Source organism: Cynocephalus volans, chromosome 2, assembly GCF_027409185.1.
Source record: "Cynocephalus volans isolate mCynVol1 chromosome 2, mCynVol1.pri, whole genome shotgun sequence".
Classification (NCBI taxonomy): domain Eukaryota; kingdom Metazoa; phylum Chordata; class Mammalia; order Dermoptera; family Cynocephalidae; genus Cynocephalus; species Cynocephalus volans.
Window position 1 is genome coordinate 196369449 of NC_084461.1, and position 19578 is coordinate 196389026.

A 19578-nucleotide genomic window follows, 5' to 3' on the forward strand; every position below is an offset into this window, starting at 1 on the left:
TCAGGCCAATATTTCTCCTCAGGTTTTTTCTTGCTACAGAATAGTTGTCTTTCTACCCATATTAGATGAAGACGAAAGGGTGATTGTTTTTATCTGACCATATTGTGTTGATTTGTAGAGTGTATTGTTACAGAGGCCAGGTCATCATGGGAGAAAGGAGCAGTCACACTGTGGTGTGCTGTTTACACCACACAGCTTCCTTTCCCTGAAGCCTGAAACAAAAATGAACATCTAGCTATCGTTTGCAGATTGAAATTGAGCAAGAGGATCTCTCCCTCTAACCCTGTCTTTCTTCCCCCTTTTGTGTCTCTTCTTTTTCTCCCTCCCCCTGCCACCATCTTCCCTACTGTCTTTCTCTCCCCCACCATCTCTCCATGCTTCTCTCCCACTCTCCTCTCCATCTCTCCCCCACTAACCATCTCTTCACTCTCCTCCCCATCTCTCTCCCACCTCACCATCTCTGGCTTGCTCTCTTTCTTTTGCTGTCAGAGCTCCCGGAGAATTGATGATGACTCCTTAGAAGAACAGATAAGGCAGACCAGTGAGGACTCAAGAGCCCTAAGGGAACTCATGGAGGGAGAGAGGGGTAAACTGAGGCAAAGCCTAGAAGAGCTGCAGCAACTCCACAGCCAGGTGAGCACCCCTAACTTCAGTCCAGTGCAGGGAATGTGCACATGTCCACCAGCTCTCTTGGGATGCTTGTGAGTTTCTCTCCCCCTTCTGTTTGAGAATCAACTCTCCTCCATCAAATCCTCAGGGGACTGTGACCTGAAGTTGAGATGAGGTGGGTGTCTTCAAGAGAAGAAACCAATACTCTAAGTTTAGCCCAAAGTAAAACTGGCAGGGATAAGAATAGCTTATCCTCCATTTCCTCCAGTGACACCCTGCTTACACTAAGCCAAAAGTTAGTCTGACTGGTGGATGCTGACAGTTTAAAGTGCTGCAGCTCCCAGGCCACTTTTGGCTGGGCAGAGAGGTTCACAAACCAAGGAACAATTGATCTTTACAGGACCATTTCCTCTGTCGGCCAGTTTTTCAGCTTTAGAAAAACTCACTGCTTTCCTCACTGTTGCTTTCCTGTTTGATCATGATTTCGTCTCTCTTGAGAACACTGGAGAAGGACATCTATATTCTCATCTAAAAGTGTTAAAGGACTTAGGAGCAGCTCCACCCAGAAAGGAGCTTCTAAAATCTATCCTAGGAGACAAATAAAGGCTCTTCCTTTTGACTACAGTCATGTGTAAAAGTTCTGTCCTACTTGAGGATGGGTGCTGGGGGAGCACCAAACAAGCGGCATGTTACACCTTGCCCCCACCCAGCCTGCCCCTTTCCTTGCCTTGTCCAAAGCTATTCATCTCTTCCTGCTGCAAGATGAAATTTAGTCCTGGCTTACACTTCAGTCAGTATTTCTTACATTTGAAATACTCTCATAGAAATAAACTCCTTTCTCTTTTGGGTCATCCCATTAGTATTCTTAATATTGTTTTCTCAAAAATATCAGGAGACCCACTTACGGCCATTCCTGCACTCTTTTTTCTATGAGTGAGTGACCAGGTAACGAGGACAGAGAGATGCTATTTAAAGCTGTGGCTTGCTCCTGGCCTGAGGAGTGGGGTTGGGCAGCCAAAAACATTCTCCTGACTAAAACCTGAGATCCTCAGGTGATTGTTTGACCAGGGAGTGGTTCAGACTTAGGGACAGATCTTCCAGACTGGAAGAACAAAATGCAAGAGAAAGTTGGACCTAAAAGTTCTTTGGATTAATAAAAGCTTTATTTATTTTAAAGCCTATTTAAATTTCTGTGGGGGGCTTCTGCTTATCAGCTCTATGGTATTGACTGGCTTCTTGTTTCACTTTGGTTTTTTGCTTCTCAGAATTATAAAACCAGAAATTCACCAGATGGCATTATTCCGTTTAGAAACAGGCAAAGTATAGGTTGCTAAGAATCTGCCTTGGAACCACTTAGGAAGCCAACACCACCAGGGAATTCTCCTTAGAAGTTCAGCTGATAACTGCTTTAGGCCAGTTCCTATGGATTCCCATTCAGATAGTTCACCAAGCAGATGGTTGCACTCACATCCACATGGGGTATGGAATTGGTCTTCTCCTATAGGTCATCTCTCCCCAAATGCTCAAAGTAGGAAACCTCTCAGCCACACTGCATCCACCAAACCTGCTCTGTGGGAATAGCAGTGGGTAGGACGCAGATTGAGTTCCAGACCATGGAAATTGCAGCCATCACAGCAGGTATTGTGCTCCTCACGTAAGGCCAGTGCAGCATGTGCTGACACCCACCATGTGCCTGGCACTGCACCAGACTCAGAGAGGCACAAGATGGGACCTCACAGTGTCTGAGGGCAATCAAAGCCATCTCTGGACCATTTGGGGGGTAGGGCCCAGATAAGGTTAGGTGGGGCCGAGGTTCCAACTCCTAGGTCAGGGCTGAACCTCATCCAATGGATGATGCAGCCTCTGAGCCCACCGCCTTCCTACCTGAGAGTATTCTTTCCTCTCCTGGAAACTAGGCCAGAGGTCAGGTCAGAGGTGTAGGACCTGGAAGGTGAGTGGCCAATAGTAGCCCACCCCTCAGATGCCTACCCAAATTCTTAAATAAAAGAGAGCCCAGGTTTCATTTGACTGTTTATTATCTGTTTGAGGCAAAATCCATAGCCAGACCCCATGCCCATTATCATGTTGGCAGAACACAGGCTCCTCGCACCATGTGCTGTCTCCTCCCCTTTGTGTCAGTGGCAAGGAACTGCCCCCTCCTTCATTCTCCACAGCTCACCGCGGCCCACTCCTCACTTCTGGTGAGTACGGAGCAGCTGCTAGGAGGCAGGTCGGGTCTTTGGGAGATTAGTCTGTAGAATATGAAAACTACTTATCTGCCAGGTCCCTCAGCCAGTTCTCAGGGCAGTAACCAAGGTTTTAGGAGGCTCAGTAGAAACAGTCCCAATTCTGTTTGGGTCCTTCATGCTTGACTAGAGTGCACACCAGTTATTCTGGAAGGGGCATGAAAACACAGGCAAGCGTGTGCTGGGAGCATTTGGGGCTTCACTAATCAAATCTTGGGGACTCCTCCTCTGTAAAATCTCAGTATTTTCCCTTTCCTCCATCCTCCCTGTTTCAGACCTGCCTTCTTTCACACCCTGGCTTTGGTCACTACTTCCCAATCTGTCTGCCTCCCCACAGCCCACCCACCTCAAGTGATTTGGATTGATCTTCCTGAAGTGTGACTTGAAAATGGGACACCCCTCAAGTTCTGGATTGGCTTCCCATGATCAAAACTCATGGCTGCATGGTCTGGCTGCATTCCAGCCATCCAGCCTCCTTCTCTGTTGTTTCTATCTCACCTTATTTGCTTTAGCAGAATTGAACATAAGATAGAAAAGCACAATGGCACACACTCCCTGTACTTTCCCACGTCTGGGTCTTTTCTGAGACCCTTCTCATCCTTCCAGTTCCTAGTCAGGTTTCACTTTTTCCTTGAAACCCTCTTGATTCCCTTCCTCATGGAGCTCCCCTGGCTCTGTCTTGTCATGTTACCCTGCTCACTTCTCATCTTCCCAGTGAAACTGTAGACCCCACGAGGACACACTCAGGGTCTTCTCCTAAAGCATCTACCACAGGCCCTTGCCTAGAGTAGGCACTCAAATAGTTGAACAAAAGAGAAAAAGCCCTAGATATGTGACTTCAGTATGTTTTCTTTGATGCTATGCAATTGTGAGGACACGCACCTTATTTGGGAATAGTGGATTTAGGGGTGGATGAAATTTAAGTCCAAGTATGAACAAGCCAAATCAGTCCTCATGACAGCAGCCAGCAATTAGGTCCCATCATGAGGGAGGGAGGAGAAGGGAGTGGAGCTTCCAGCCATATGCCAGGCTCTGCGCCAGCCCTTAATGTTACTTACCTCATTTGATCCTGACAACAACTTGGTGGTGGGGAGTAGTTATTTTTATTCCTGCTTTTTAAGAAAAGTTTGTATGGTTCAGACAGGGTAAGTCCTTTGTCATTTCTCCTAAGGCAGATAGATGGTAGTGGGCTCCAGCTTGACCAGGTTTTCCAGGCCAAAGAAAGAAGTTCTAGAGCATATTAAATGTTGGCTTTTCCAGCCTAGCATCTAGTTTTACTTGTTCCTTACTCAGCTGACAGAATACCTGGCAGGCTCAAGGCCATTTCAGGGCTCATTTGGTCTGAGGAGGTCTGACTGTCTCTGCTAGGTGCTTTCTGGGTCTTAAGTTCTGGCCTGTTAGGCTGCAGAACCTGCTGATGAACAGGGTGAGGCTGAGCTTCTCACCTGGGGCCTTGCTTGCCTCAGGGCTAGATGCATAAGTATGTCACAGCCTCTTCAGGCACTCCAGCCTCTTCTTCCTTAAGGCTTCTCACCCCACTCACCAGGAACACTGCTGCTTTGGGCTATTCTCAGTGCAGAGCACCAGGCCCTCACATTCCCTATCAGACTCCTGAGAATACAAAATCCATTGCCCACAGTGGCAACAAATTGTCCTTCTGTCCCTCTTCATTGTTGGGTGTCTTGCGAATTCCTCCAGAGTGGCTGCTACCCCAGGGGCTGGCACCTCTGCTCTCTCAGTCTGGGGAGTATCTGAAGTGTCTCTAGGGAAGCTTAATCTTCAGCCTTTGTCCTGGGGCCTTTGCTCAGTTTCATTCTATGTGAAGATGATTAGACCTAGGACTTGAAGAGCAGAGGAGTATACTGAAAAGTGTCATCTGTCCCCTTGTGGCAGGGAGGCAGACCTGTATGGATGGATCTTCCCTTGGAAAAATGTCAAAAGTGTGTGTAATATTTAACAAGAGGGCAGGGTCAGGCATCCTGATTCATGTTTGATCCTATCAACTGAGAAGAAGGAGCTCCCACCCTTCCATTATTCAACAAGTATTTATCAGAAGCTCACAGGCAGGGTTTCTGATTGCAAACAACAGAAATTTGTTGTGCTTAACTTAAAAGGAAAGAAAATGTATTGGAATTAAATCTGATAGCTTACAGAATCAACATGAAGGCCAGAGAACTCAGCTCTAAAACAGGAAGGAGCCATGGGAAGGAGACAGCAGAAACAATCTGCTGCCCTTGTAAATGGTTTCCCACTTGCCTGTGGCTTTGCAGTACTCCCTCAAGAACTGCAGTCCCAGGTTGGGGGGCGGTGACTGGTGAGTCAAGGTCACGTGACCATGTCCAGGCTGCCTAGGAAAGGAAATGTCTATCCCCCTTTGGCTTGCTTTTTTTTTTTTTTTTTTAAAGATGACCTGTAAGGGGATCTTAACCCTTGACTTGGTGTTGTCAGCACCACGCTCTCCCAAGTGAGCTAACCGGCCATCCCTATATAGGGATCCGAACCCGTGGCCTTGGTGTTATCAACACCACACTCTCCCAAGTGAGCCATGGGCCGGCCCCCCTCCTTTGGCTTTCTTAATGGGAGGTCATGCCCTGTCTCCCCCGAGACTCAACCAACCAGGAATGCCCCCAAAATAGGAAGAGATTTTGGATGATGACTAGCTAAAAAAACAGTTGTCCATTGCGCAAGTGTTTTAGGATTAAGCACCATATACAGTCAGGCTCTGGGATGGATAATGGCACACTTCCTGCCATCACAGGGATCATGGTGTGTCCGGGGTTACTATCCTGTGAGATAGGGTAAGCTCTGGTCAGTGACACTCCTGGTGTCACCTCACTGCCAAAGGATAGCTCTCAGGTTGGGCACCAGGCCCCGAGTGGGCTGCAGTGCCATTCATCACAGAAGAGGTAGCAGGTTTGGAGAAAAAGATGATAACATCATTTAGGTGTCTAAATTCCATGTGGCTTTGACCTGGGTAAAGGAATGAGGAAGAATGGAAGAGAGCCAGGCTGTGCCAAGTGCTGTTAGAGATGGGAGCCAGATCCCAGGGTTTGGAACCATCCAGGGCCCTGCTGATAGCAGCATTCCATATTGAGTGAAAGATGGCTGGAAACAAAACTTGAGCTCCTACCTCAAAAAATGTGTTTCAGCACTCTGATGCATTTATGGTCTTCTTTCATTAGTTACCTGGGAGTGCCTTGAGATGAAGGGGGTGGTGTGGTGTGCTCAGTACAAAGTGGACGTGACGCTGTGGCTGCAGGTCCAGGGCTTAACATCTCCAGTCCCCTTACCGCCATGCTCCAGCCTAGCATGTGGAATCCTTCTTCAGGAGAGAGATAGTCCCTCCCTCAGAGCAGGATGGCAGAGGAACACTACCAGGCTGCACCTGCACATGTGCACCCTGTGCCTGCCTGGGATTTCTTTTTTCTTTTTTCCCTCTCAGAGGAGAAATCACCCCAGGCCAGCAGCAGTGAGAGCATCACATTCATTACTCTTTGGTCTCCTGTTAGGTGACACTGCTGAGTGTGGAGATGACTGCACTGAAAGAGGAGAAGGACCGACTCAGAGTGACATCTGAGGACAAGGAGCCAAAGGAGCAGCTTCAAAAGGCCATCAGGGACCGGGATGAGGCCATTGCAAAGTGAGTGGGGATGGCTTAATTTTATTTTTAAAATTGAGTATGCTCAATTAAAACATTTAATCATACAGAAAAATAGAAGGATAAAAGTTAGAGTTCCCTGCTACCCACCCTCACCCCCAATCCCATTCATCAACCTAGATAGGCCCTACTGTTGAAAGTTGGGTAGGCATTTTTTGCAGATCTTTTCTCTGTATGTATGTAGGTATTTATGCAATGTAGATGTTACATGTTAAATGTTTAAACATTTATGGAATGATACTCTACATGTCTTGTTCTTTTATTGCTTATATCTTAGAGAGCTTTCCAATTTCATTATATATCTCTACTTCATTTTTTTATCTTTTAGGTTTTTTTTTTACTTTTTTGTGATGGACATTTTTAAGCATACGTTAAAGTAGAAAACATAAGATGAACCCCTATCTATCCATCTGTCAGTGTCAACACTAATCAACATACAACCATTGTTTTTTCATCTGTATCCCCACCCACTTTCTCACCTCCCCATTGGATTATGTTAAACCACAAGACATGTCATCTAATCCATAAACACTTCACTATGTGTCTTTACCGGAAAAAGACTTCTTAAAAAAACACAACAACAATATAATGATCACAGTTGAAACAATAATTTTTATTTATTTTTATTTTTATTATTTTTTTTTTAAATTTTATTTTCTCGATATACATTGTGGCTGATTATTGCTCCCCATCACCAAAACCTCCCTCCCTTCTCCCTCCCCCCTCCCCCCCAACAATGTCCTTTCTGTTTGCTTGTCGTATCAACTTCAAGTAGTTGTGGTTGTTATATCTTCTTCCCCCCCCCACCATTTGTGTGTGTGTGTGAATTTATATATTAATTTTTAGCTCCCACCAATAAGTGAGAACATGTGGTAGTTCTCTTTCTGTGCCTGACTTGTTTCACTTAATATAATTCTCTCGAGGTCCATCCATGTTGTTGCAAATGGCAGTATTTCATTCGTTTTTATAGCTGAGTAGTATTCCATTGTGTAGATGTACCACATTTTCCGTATCCACTCATCTGATGATGGACATTTGGGCTGGTTCCAACTCTTGGCTATTGTAAAGAGTGCTGCGATGAACATTGGGGAACAGGTATACCTTCAACTTGATGATTTCCATTCCTCTGGGTATATTCCCAACAGTGGGATAGCTGGGTCGTATGGTAGATCTATCTGCAATTGTTTGAGGAACCTCCATACCATTTTCCATAGAGGCTGCACCATTTTGCAGTCCCACCAACAATGTATGAGAGTTCCTTTTTCTCCGCAACCTCGCCAGCATTTATTGTTCAGAGTCTTTTGGATTTTAGCCATCCTAACTGGGGTTAGGTGGTATCTCAGTGTGGTTTTGATTTGCATTTCCCGGATGCTGAGTGATGTTGAGCATTTTTTCATATGTCTGTTGGCCATTTGTATATCTTCCTTAGAGAGATGCCTGCTTAGCTCTTTTGCCCATTTTTTAATTGGGTTGCTTGTTTTCTTCTTGTAAAGTTGTTTGAGTTCCTTGTATATTCTGGATATTAATCCTTTGTCAGATGTATATTTTGCAAATATTTTCTCCCACTCTGTTGGTTGTCTTTTAACTCTGTTAATTGTTTCTTTTGCTGTGCAAAAGCTTTTTAGTTTGATATAATCCCATTTGTTTATTTTTCCTTTGGTTGCCCGTGCTTTTGGGGTCGTGTTCATGAAGTCTGTGTCCAGTCCTATTTCCTGAAGTGTTTCTCCTATGTTTTCTTTAAGAAGTTTCATTGTTTCAGGGTGTATATTTAAATCCTTAATCCATTTTGAGTTGATTTTAGTATACGGTGAGAGGTATGGATCTAGTTTCATTCTCCTGCATATGGATATCCAGTTCTCCCAGCACCATTTGCTGAAGAGGCAGTCCCTTCCCCAGGGAATAGGCTTGGTGCCTTTGTCAAAGATCAGATGGCAGTAAGTGTGTGGGGTGATTTCTGGATTCTCTATTCTATTCCATTGGTCAGTGTGTCTGTTTTTATGCCAGTACCATACTGTTTTGGTTATTATAGCTTTGTAGTATAGCTTAAAGTCAGGTAGTGTTATGCCTCCAGCTTTATTTTTTTTGCTCAGCATTGCTTTGGCTATGCATGATCTTTTATTGTTCCATATAAATGAATGGATAGTTTTTTCCATTTCTGAGAAAAATGTCTTTGGAATTTTGATGGGGATTGTATTGAATTTGTATATCACTTTGGGTAGTATGGACATTTTCACTATGTTGATTCTTCCAATCCAAGAGCATGGAATATCTTTCCATCTTCTTGTATCCTCTCTAATTTCTCTCAGCAGTGGTTTGTAGTTCTCATTATAGAGATTTTTCACCTCCTTGGTTAACTCAATTCCTAAGTATTTTATTTTTTTGGTGGCTATTGTAAATGGGCAGACTTTCTTGATTTCTCGTTCTGCATGTTCACTATTGGAGAAAAGAAATGCTACTGATTTTTGTGTGTTGATTTTGTATCCTGCTATACTGTGCTGAAATCATTTATCAACTCCAAGAGTTTTTTTGTAGAGATTTTAGGCTGTTCGATATATAGGATCATGTCATCTGCAAACAGGGACAGTTTGACTTCATCTTTTCCAATCTGGATGCCCTTTATTTCCTTCTCTTCTCTGATTGCTCTGGCTAGTACTTCCAACACTATGTTGAATAGGAGTGGTGAGAGTGGGCATCCTTGTCTAGTTCCTGTTCTTAAAGGAAAAGCTTTCAGCTTTTCCCCATTCAGGATGATATTGGCACTGGGTTTGGCATATATGGCTTTAATTATGTTGAGATACTTTCCCTCTATACCTAACTTATAGAGGGTCTTTGTCATGAATGAGTGCTGAACTTTATCAAATGCTTTTTCAGCATCTATAGAGATGATCATATGGTCCTTGTGTTTGAGTTTATTAATATGGTGTATCACATTTATTGATTTGCGTATGTTGAACCAACCTTGCATCCCTGGGATGAATCCCACTTGATCGTGATGAATAATTTTTCGTATGTGTTCCTGTATTCTGTTTGCTAGTATTTTAGTGAGGATTTTTGCATCTATATTCATCAAGGATATTGGCCTGTAGTTTTCTTTTTTGGTTATATCTTTACCTGGTTTTGGTATCAGGATGATGTTTGCTTCATAGAATGAGTTTGGGAGATTTGCGTCCGTTTCAATCTTTTGGAATAGTTTGTAAAGAATCGGTGTCAATTCCTCTTTGAATGTTTGGTAAAATTCTGCTGTGAATCCATCTGGTCCTGGGCTTTTCTTTGTTGGGAGCCTTCTGATAACAGCTTCAATCTCCTTTATTGTTATTGGTCTGTTCAAATTTTCTACGTCTTCACGGTTCAGTTTTGGGAGCTTGTGTGTGTCCAGAAATTTATCCATTTCCTCCAGATTTTCAAATTTGTTGGCGTATAGTTGTTTGTAGTAGTCTCGAATGATTCCTTGTATTTCAGATGAATCAGTTGTAATATCGCCTTTTTCATTTCTAATTTTTGTTATTTGAGTCTTCTCTCTGCTTTTTTTTTGTTAGCCATGCTAATGGTTTGTCAATTTTATTTATCTTTTCAAAAAACCAACTTTTTGATTCGTTGATCTTTTGAATTGTTTTTTGGTTTTCAATTTCATTTAGTTCTGCTCTGATCTTAATGATTTCTTTCCGTCTGCTAACTTTAGGTTTGGATTGTTCTTGTGTTTCTAGTTCTTTAAGGTGAAGTGTTAGGTTGTTCACTTGCCATCTTTCCATTCTTCTGAAGTGAGCGTTTAATGCAATAAATTTCCCCCTCAATACTGCTTTTGCAGTATCCCACAGGTTTTGGTATGATGTATCATTATTTTCATTAGTTTCAATAAATTTTTTGATTTCCTGCTTGATTTCTTCTTGGACCCATATGTCATTGAGTAGAATGCTGTTTAATTTCCATGTGTTTGTATAGTTTCCAGAGTTTTGTTTGTTATTAATTTCTAGTTTTAATCCATTGTGGTCTGAGAAGATACATGGGATAATTCCAATTTTTTTGAATTTATTGAGACTTGATTTGTGACCTAATATGTGATCTATCCTGGAGAATGATCCATGTGCTGATGAGAAGAATGAATATTCTGAGGTTGTTGGGTGGAATGTTCTGTAGATATCTGCCAATTCCAATTGGTCTAGAGTCTTGTTTAGATCTTGTGTTTCTCTACTGATTCTTTGCCTAGATGATCTGTCTAATATTGACAGTGGGGTGTTCAGGTCCCCTGCTACTATGGTATTAGTGTCTATTTCCTTCTTTAGGTCTAATAGCGTTTGTTTTATAAATCTGGCTGCTCCAGCATTGGGTGTATACATATTTATGATTGTCATGTCTTCTTGATGGATCAGTCCTTTTATCATTAAGTAGTGTCCCTCATTGTCTCTTTTTATGGTTTTTAGTTTAAAGTCTATTTTGTCAGATATAAGAATAGCTACTCCAGCTCGTTTTTCTTTTTTGTTTGCATGGTAAATCTTTTTCCATCCTTTCACTCTTAGTCTGTGTGAATCTTTATGGGTGAGGTGGGTCTCTTGTAGGCAGCATATAGTTGGGTCCTCCTTTTTGATCCAGTCAGCCAGTCTGTGTCTTTTGATTGGGGAATTTAAGCCTTTTACATTAAGAGTTGTTATTGAAAGGTGTTGATTTATTCCTAGCATTTTGTTGGTTGTTTGGTTGTCTTAGGTGTCTTTTGTTCCTTGCTTTCTGATTTACTGTTTGGTTTCTGTGTTTGTTGGTTCCTTAGGTTGTAGATAGCATTTTTGTTTGCTTGTTTTCTCTTCATGAATGCCATTTTTATTATACTAGTGGGTATTGATTTTTCTTGGGTTTTTATGGCAGTGGTAGTTATTTTTCAGGAACCAAACCCAGTACTCCCTTGAGAATTTCTTGTAAGGGTGGTCGTGTGGTAGTGAACTCCCGCAGTTTTTGTTTGTCTGAGAAATATACTATTTGCCCTTCATTTCGGAAGGATAGCCTTGCAGGGTAAAGTATTCTTGGCTGGCAATCTTTGTCTTTTAGTATTTGAAAATATCATCCCATTCCTTTCTAGCTTTTAGGGTTTGTGATGAAAAGTCTGATGTTAGCCTGATTGGGGCTCCCTTATAGGTGGTTTGATGCTTCTCTCTTGCAGCTTTTAAGATTCTCTCTTTGTCTCTGAGTTTTGCCAATTTGACTATGACATGTCTTGGAGAAGGCCTTTTTGAGTTGAATACGTTTGGAGATCGTTGAGCTTCCTGGATCTGAAGATCTGTGACTTTTCCTATACCTGGGAAGTTTTCTGCCACTATTTTGTTGAATATGTTTTCAATGGAATCTCCATTTTCCTCCTCTTCTGGAATACCCATGACTCGGATATTTGAGCGCTTAAGGTTGTCTGATATCTCTCTCAGATTTTCTTCCATGTCCTTGATTCTTTTTTCTTTCTTTTTGTCTGCTTGTGTTATTTCAAACAGCCCATCTTCAAGTTCAGAGGTTCTCTCTTCAACTTTGACAAGCCTGCTGGTTAAACTCTCCGCTGTGTTATTTCGCTGGATAACTTCTTCAGTTCAGCAAGTTCTGCTACATTTTTTTTCAGGACATTGATTTCTTTGTACATTTCCTCTTTCAGATCCTGTATACTTTTCCTCATTTCATCATGATGTCTAGCTGTGTTTTCTTGTATCTCATTCAGTTTCCTTAGAATTATCACTCGAAATTCCTTGTCAGTCATTTCAAGGGCTTCTTGTTCTATAGGATCTAGAGTTTGAGATTTATTAACTTTTGGTGGTGTACTTTCTTGATTTTTTGTATTTCTGGTATCTTTTTTTTGGTGTTTATTCATTGTGGCAGGGGGTTTCACAGTCCACCGGTTTGAGACTAATGACTAACTAGGATGTTGCTGTGGTTGCCAATTTGGTATGGCTACCTCCGTGGCTGCTCAGTTGGCCTCTAGTGCCTTGTGTGTGTGGTTGCCTCGGGTCTTGGGCTTCTCCGGGGGAGCCACCTTTCTGGTCAGCTTGGACTCCGCTGGGCTGGTGGATCACGTACCACAGGGTGTGTGATCGCTGTTGAGCTTTCACTTCCTGTGCCAGACTTCTCCCTGTTCCGTGTGCTCTGGCCCAGGCTGTTGGATCGTGCAGTGGCGACCCCACAGGGTGTGTGGTTTCTGTCGAGTCTCCGCCTCCCTGGCCGCGCGTCTCCCCACTCTGTGCGCACTGTGCTGGGCTGGGGCGTGTCTTCTGCAACCCTCGTCTATCAGCTGGGCCTTCAAGACCCTGCTCGGCACCGCCTCACCCAGGAAGTCTACCAGGTTTCTGCTAGGCACAGACGACTGGTCGCTCTGGGTGCCTTTGTAGCACTGTGTAGATCTTTCTCGGGGCTTGTTCACCTTTGTATCCCCCCGGTATAAACCGAGTCTAGCGCCCGCCTGCAGCCGGCTCTCCGGCAGGTTCAAGCGGACCTGGGAACTCTCCTACCACACTATTCCCAACCAGAAATTGGTTAGGCTTTTTTTCCAAACTGGTGGCCGCAGAGATGGTATCTGCCTCCCAGTAACAGGAAGTTTACCGGGGGCCGGAGTCCAGGGTGCGGTGGAGTGACAGTCGGCCCACCGGTACTTCCTTGCCCTCCCAACACTGGCCGGGGACGCCCCACGCCACCAACCCGCCAGAGAACCGCGGAGGGAGTGGGATGGGAGGCCGGTCCGCAGGCTCTGGAAAGCCCTGCGCCGGGCAAGCAAGTGGGAAGGCTCAGTGGCAGCCGAGCAGGGTGGAGCTGCCCGGACCTGGGAAAATGGAGGCAGCCCTGGGGCGGTGAGTGGCCTGGTGATGCAGGCGGGAGCCGGGTGGGCGTCTGCCGCCCACAGGACTGGTCCAGGGGTCACTAACAGGGTTGTGCCACTCTCTGTCTCTGGTTTGTCGCCTTTCCCGTTCTGGGCCGCTGCCGCCTCGGGCTGTTCAGTCGCGGCGCAGCTCGGGCGCTCCCAGGAATCTTCTTTAATGCCGGCCTGAAACCTCGAATCCTGAATAGGGCAGCTGGCCGCCTTCAGCGCGGCCCCGGCTTCCAGGATCCTGTCTGCATCCACAGCAGCCCTGGCGCCGTGTTCCCTGTTTAGAGACTCGCTTTTGCAGCTAAGAAACAGTTCTTTTCCTGCTCCACACTTCAAAGCTGTTGCCTGTAATTGAGGCAGCCTCTCCTGCCGAGGGCAAAGTGGCGGTCACCCCCCACGACCGGCCACCAGCAGCGGTCCTCCCTTAAGAGATGGCAAGAGGAAGGTCCACAAGTTTTCCGGCTGCCTCAGGCCCAGTGGCCGCCTTTTCCACCTCAGCTACTCTGCGCCAGCCGCCGCAGCCACCGCCATCTTGAAAGTCCTGAAACAATAATTTTTAAATAACATTTAGTATCCAGTGTTCAAATTTTGCCAATTATCCCATGAATTCTTTTTGTAATTGATTAAAATTAGACTCCAAAGTCCACATATTCCATCTAATTGAAGTCTGGCACACTTCTCCTTCCCTCTTTTTTCTTTTTCATATTGCATGTATTTATTGAAAAAACTGGATCATTTGTTTCATGGGATTTTTCTACATTCTGGGTTTGATTGCACCCCACAGCATCATTTAACATTTTCTTCTTCTTCTTTTTTTTTTTAAAAGATGACCGGTAAGGGGATCTTGACCCTTGACCTGGTGTTGTCAGCACCATGCTCTCCCAAGTGAGCCACAGGCCAGCCCTTAACATTTTCTTCTGTCCCCTATATTTCTGACAGACTAGGTCATTTTTTAAATAATGTTTTGGGTTTTCTTTAACAGAAGAAAAGCTTAACTGCTTTCCCTTACTCTCAAAAAAATTGGAAGTGCATAGACAAAAAACATACCTTCCCCATTCCCCTGTAAATTACTGCTTTATCATGCACTCAACCAACCCTGTTCACTAAGTGTGAGGAGATAAAAGCTACCAAAAAATGTGTCTGCTTTTGGACCACTTCAAACACATTAATAGCAACATTTGTACATCACTATACTGTTTACAAAACCTATTCATTCTTTAATCCTCCCAGCCACAGTAAGAAGTAAAAATTTTTAATCCCAGTTTTACAGGTGAGGACACTGAGATCCTTTCCCAGGGTCACAGCCAGTAGTGACTCACCAGCCTGTACCTCAGGTCTTCTGACTCCTGTCGTTCTGACAACCTTTCCCCTCTTGTACTGCTGAAACTCAAATGAGCTCCTTTAAAACAATACATAAAAAGATACTTTATGCCTTTTTTAAAATTATGACATGTTTTGATTTGACTTTGAAATTCCTCACACTCTAACTTTCCCCCTTCTCACTTCCACACACTTTTCCCCTCCTTTCTGTTCTCTTTAACCATTTTCATTACCTCCATTTCTCAGTTTTACCTTGGGGTTCCCTTTTCTATCTAGTCAGAACCTCACATCAGGTTGTCTATCAATTTCTAGTTCAAGTTAGGAATTACACTCGGTGAGGCATACTACTATGTCATCTTTGCCACTCAGATTCCCAGTACCCTAGGTAGTGGATATGTGAACAGTTGTGTGATATAAAGGGGAGGAGGGAGCATAACTTTAGCAATAACCAAGGGTGAAATTGTGTGATACAGTTAGGGAATAAAACGGTAAAATGAAGATGTTGATTGGAGAAGCCTATTGGTAATAAAAAGCAGAATAAAGTTAGACAGACATGCACACTGGCTGGTCACCTTCTCTCAGCCAGACAAGCAGAAGAGGCTAAACATTCAGATCTGACCATATTCTCCCATCAGCGTGGAAGGTAGGAGACAACCACACAAAGTGTCAGGGTGCAGGAGAGAAGAAACAAGGTGTCCAGTCCCCCTCTGCCACTTGGGTGAGAGATAAGGTTACCAAATCTACATGAAACCTTGCTTGCCTTCTATGAAAAGGGCCCCAGTTAACATCCTGGAGTCTGACTGATCAGATTTGCAAATTCTCCTTGGAAGGGTGCTCTCAGTACAGAGAACTCTGGAGTGACGGCCCTGTCCTTCCTGGACCCCTATTGAACAGGGTTGGCTGAGTAGGAAAGGTGTTAGATCACTCCAAGAGGATAATTTTTCCTTTAGAAATGAAATTCTTGATGTACAAGAATTGAGACAAATCTAAGGAATGAATCATTTAGAGAAAAAAACCAAACCCACATTTGTATAGGACCTTAGAGTTACAAGATACTTTCATATACATCATCTCTGATTCTCGATCCTGGCTGCACATTACTGTCATCTGGGGAACTCCCCAAATGCCAGGGCCCTCCCCAGAACAATTCAATCTGAATCGCAGGAGTTGGGGCTACTTCTTTACCCTGTGATTCTAATGTGTAGTCAAGGGTGAGAATCTGTAAGAAAAATAACTTCCCTCTGTTCACTGGGCTGCAGGAACCGTAAGGTGTACCTTATCCTACAATAGACAAGTTTCAAGAAAGTTAAGTAACAATTCTCTTTGCCGGTGAAAGTCCTTCACTAAAAACAAAAATAAACCTGGGGCTAGCAATCTGCCTTACAAAAACAAAAAAGAGTCAGTAGTGGTTTCACTTAAACAAGGAATTCTTCTAGTCCTTCTTAAAAATGCGATTAATGTATCCATCAAAGACTTCTATAGCCTGCTTTCCAGTGTGAGATTTCTCTTAAATGACAAGCACTAATATTCTTTAGGGAGCAAATGTCCTGAGGGTACAGGGCGTGGCCAGGATACAGAGGTTGGGAAAGCAGACCCTGCTTTAGGGGCTTTTTGGGAAGGAAGGGAAACCCCAACACGCCTGGATACCACCGCTGCCGGATGTCGGCCCTTGGGCCCCTTGGGCCCCTCGACCCACCGGTGTTAGCACATTCCCCGGGCTCCAGGCTGCTCACTGCGCCACCTGCCGAGATACGCCCAGAAGTTCACGAGGCTCCACCTCTGCGGGGCGCCACGGGTTTGCTCTGACGTTCCAGGACCGCAGGGCGGGCGGGCGTCCATGGCAACCTGCTCTATGCGAGGATTTCGCTGCTCGCCACCAGCCAATGGCAGCGGGCGTGACGGAGGCTGCCTGTGGCATCTGAGCCCTCGACGCCCATTGGGCAGGCTCGTGGCCTATCCCCGCAGGCCGCCGCCGCAGTGGGCGGGGCTGGTGCCGTGGCCCAGCTGTCTGGAGCCGCTTTTCTAGAGAAGGCGGTCGGAGCGCCCTTCTGGAGCCCGGCGGGGTGTCGGGGTAGGTGGCTAATTGCTCAGTAGACAAGGGCACAAAGGAAATGCTGGTCGAGACGGTGGCCTGAGTACTTTACAGAGGGGACCCACTCTCCCAGCCACACTTAGGTTGTGAAGTGGGTGTTCCTGAGGCCCGAACCAGGTGGCCTCTGCAGGTGGATCCTCTAGCTGTCCTGGGGCCGTACACACTGGCTGCTGTGTGATGAGGACGCTCTCGTTAGCTTTGCAGATTAGAGTGCTCACGGCAGTGCTTGATGAAGGCAAGGGCTGAGTTACACACCTTTCCGCAGCTGGACAAGCGGTGCCGCCTCTGTAGAGGATGCCCAGTTAGTCCCGCCCGCTTCTTAATTCCCCGCCCTGGAAAAGTTTTTCTTTTGCATTGGGAAGCTGTGATTTAGGAATGTTGGGGAAGGCAAACAAAGCAATACATTAGTCATACAAAATGCAAAAGTGTGTGGAGGGGGAGTTGCTCAGACATAGCCAACTAGACATTTTTGTGTACGTCCTTCAACACACAGGCAGTTTTTCTTTTACAAAATTAGTATCATACTAGACCTTGTGTTCTGGAGCTTTTCTCCATTCAGCAATACATCATGAACTGTCAGTAAATATTCTACATCGTGGTTTTTACTGGTGACTGTATCCCATCATGTAATTTTTTGTCAGTTCCTTTTAATTGTTGTTTTGATTGTTTTACTGTGATTAGCTAAACGGTGACAAGCATTACCTCTGTATCCTCAAGAGTTTTCTTAGGAGAGGAGCTGCTGGTCAAAAGGAGTATCTTCCCATTACCAGGAGGACAAGGTCCCCACCTTCCAGTGGGGGCTGGCCTTTTGGGGAAGGGAAAAGTAGTTCCTTTGTGTTCTGTGAGTCCTTTGATCTCCTCTGGGTTCCAGTCCTCATTTCAATATCGTCCTCTTAACCCCTTCCCATCTCTTTGTTCATCTGTGAGATGGGGATGACAATTGATCCCTTCCCCTATTGGTTGGTTATGAAGATTGAAAGAATATATGTGAAAGCATGTTGCAAACTAATCCTCCAAGCAACATCATAGTTACTGTTAAAGTTACTATGTGTTGTGAGCTTGGGGTCAGAGCCTATTTCCTCATCCTGTGGATTCCAGGTGCCCCGAGTAAAGAACCAGCAGGTGTCCACATTCACCTGGTTTGTCTGTTTGCAGGAAGAATGCTGTGGAAGTGGAACTTGCCAAGTGCAAGATGGACATGATGTCTCTGAACAGCCAGCTGCTGGATGCCATTCAGCAAAAGCTGAACCTCTCACAGCAGCTTGAGGCTTGGCAGGTAAATAAGAGCCCTGAGACCCAGGGCAAGAGAAGACTCCAGGAGGAGTCTCTGAACCCAGGCAGAGTTTGCTACGAGAGGGTCCCATGTGACTGGGTGAACAGTAACCCCTGTCTTCACCTGACAAAACCCAGAGCTCACATTCCCCTAGTCCCTTGGGAAGAATGGCTGTAGATACTCTGGAGAGTGACAAACCCCAGGCTGCTGCTGTTTGGGGCTTTAATGATGTCCAGACTTGGAATGGGGCCCTCCTTCAGCTGGTCATCTGGGCTTTATTTAAATAAGGCCTAAAAGGCCTCTATGACCCAATGAAAATTCACAGTTGGGTACAGTTCAGTAACTCTTGAGCAGCTGGCAGCTGCTACTCTTCCCCTTCTAAAGGCCAGCTTCCTTTTTCCAAAGAGTGCTGTGCTGGTGCAGGCCCTGGGGAAAATGAGTCAGTGGATCTATCTCTGGGGCCACCATTTTCAGGGTCCAACCTGGCTCCCCATGGGCTGGGGCTGTGACTGGCTTTTTGTTGATATGATTGGGGTAGTACAATTTTAGGATATGGGCATAACCTTTAATGTTTCTCCCCCAAGAAATCCTAACTAGACAGATAAAAAGCCACCTGCGACTTTGCAAGGCAAGCCCCACCATGGAGAGCAGGTCAGCGGTGACCAGGCCTCCAAGGGCCCCCCTGGGCTGGCAGCTGGAGCACTGGCCTCTCGGCTGGTCACTGGCCTGGCCATGCCCCAGCTTACCCGCCTGTTCTCTCTCTTCTTTCCCGGCTACAGTTTGCTTCCTCAGGGCTTTTTACTATCTGGCTCCTTTGGTTTCTGATCTAGTGGCCTTTCTCAGTTCCCGTACCAACAGCTTTAGTTGTCCACCCTCCTGCCTTTGAGGTGAGATTGAGCCTACACCCACCCACCCTTTCCATGCTGCCGTCATGTCCTGCCCCTGCCGCGCCTCGCCTCGTGGCCTGCCGTGTTCTGTGTGCCGGAGCCCGGCATCATCTCTGTGCAGTGTGACATGCCATCAAGACCTGGCCTCCCTCTTCCCATTCATGTCATGTCCAGTGAGCTCCAGGCAGCACATGGCCCAGCATGGGCTGACCCATCTCTGACAGTCTGACCCTGGTTTCTTGGTGTGGCTTTCTCATAAATGGGTCATTTTGCCCACAGAAGTAACAGCAGGCATGGGATTATGAGCAGCATTGCACATGTCTGTGACGTTCTAAAGTGATATGTTTCAAGGGAATACCTTGACCAGTTTGCTTAAAGTATAAAACTATTCTGCAGTGAGCCAGAGAAAACATTGGCCGCTTTGAAAGAACTTTTTTCTGAAGGATTCTTTGGCATTCCTATGTTGTATTTAACAACATAGACTTAATCGGGCACATCCTAAGTGAGGGCACTGTACCGATGAGTACACTGGGACCTTGGAAATAGGGACCATGAATGGATAAATACCTGGCAAGTGTCAGGTCTGAGGGGCAAGTGGAAAAGGGAGGCGGGAGGAAGATGAGGGCAGGGAAGGGCCAAGAGGAAGGTGAGCATGAAGGACGGGGACGGG

At 45.3% G+C, this 19578-nt stretch overlaps 1 protein-coding gene across 2 annotated transcripts in view; it reads left to right on the plus strand.

Annotated features, from left to right (window-relative positions):
* Positions 1-19578, plus strand: part of BICDL1 (BICD family like cargo adaptor 1) — a 108441-nt gene that overhangs the window by 86189 nt on the left and 2674 nt on the right. Inside the window, exons 7-9 of one of the 2 annotated variants that reach the window (XM_063086062.1) lie at positions 490-633; positions 6365-6495; positions 17904-18024. In XM_063086062.1, coding sequence (XP_062942132.1) covers positions 490-633; positions 6365-6495; positions 17904-18024 — 396 coding nt within the window. The remainder of the gene's footprint in view (positions 1-489; positions 634-6364; positions 6496-17903; positions 18025-19578) is intronic. The other variant, XM_063086063.1, reaches the window with a different exon arrangement.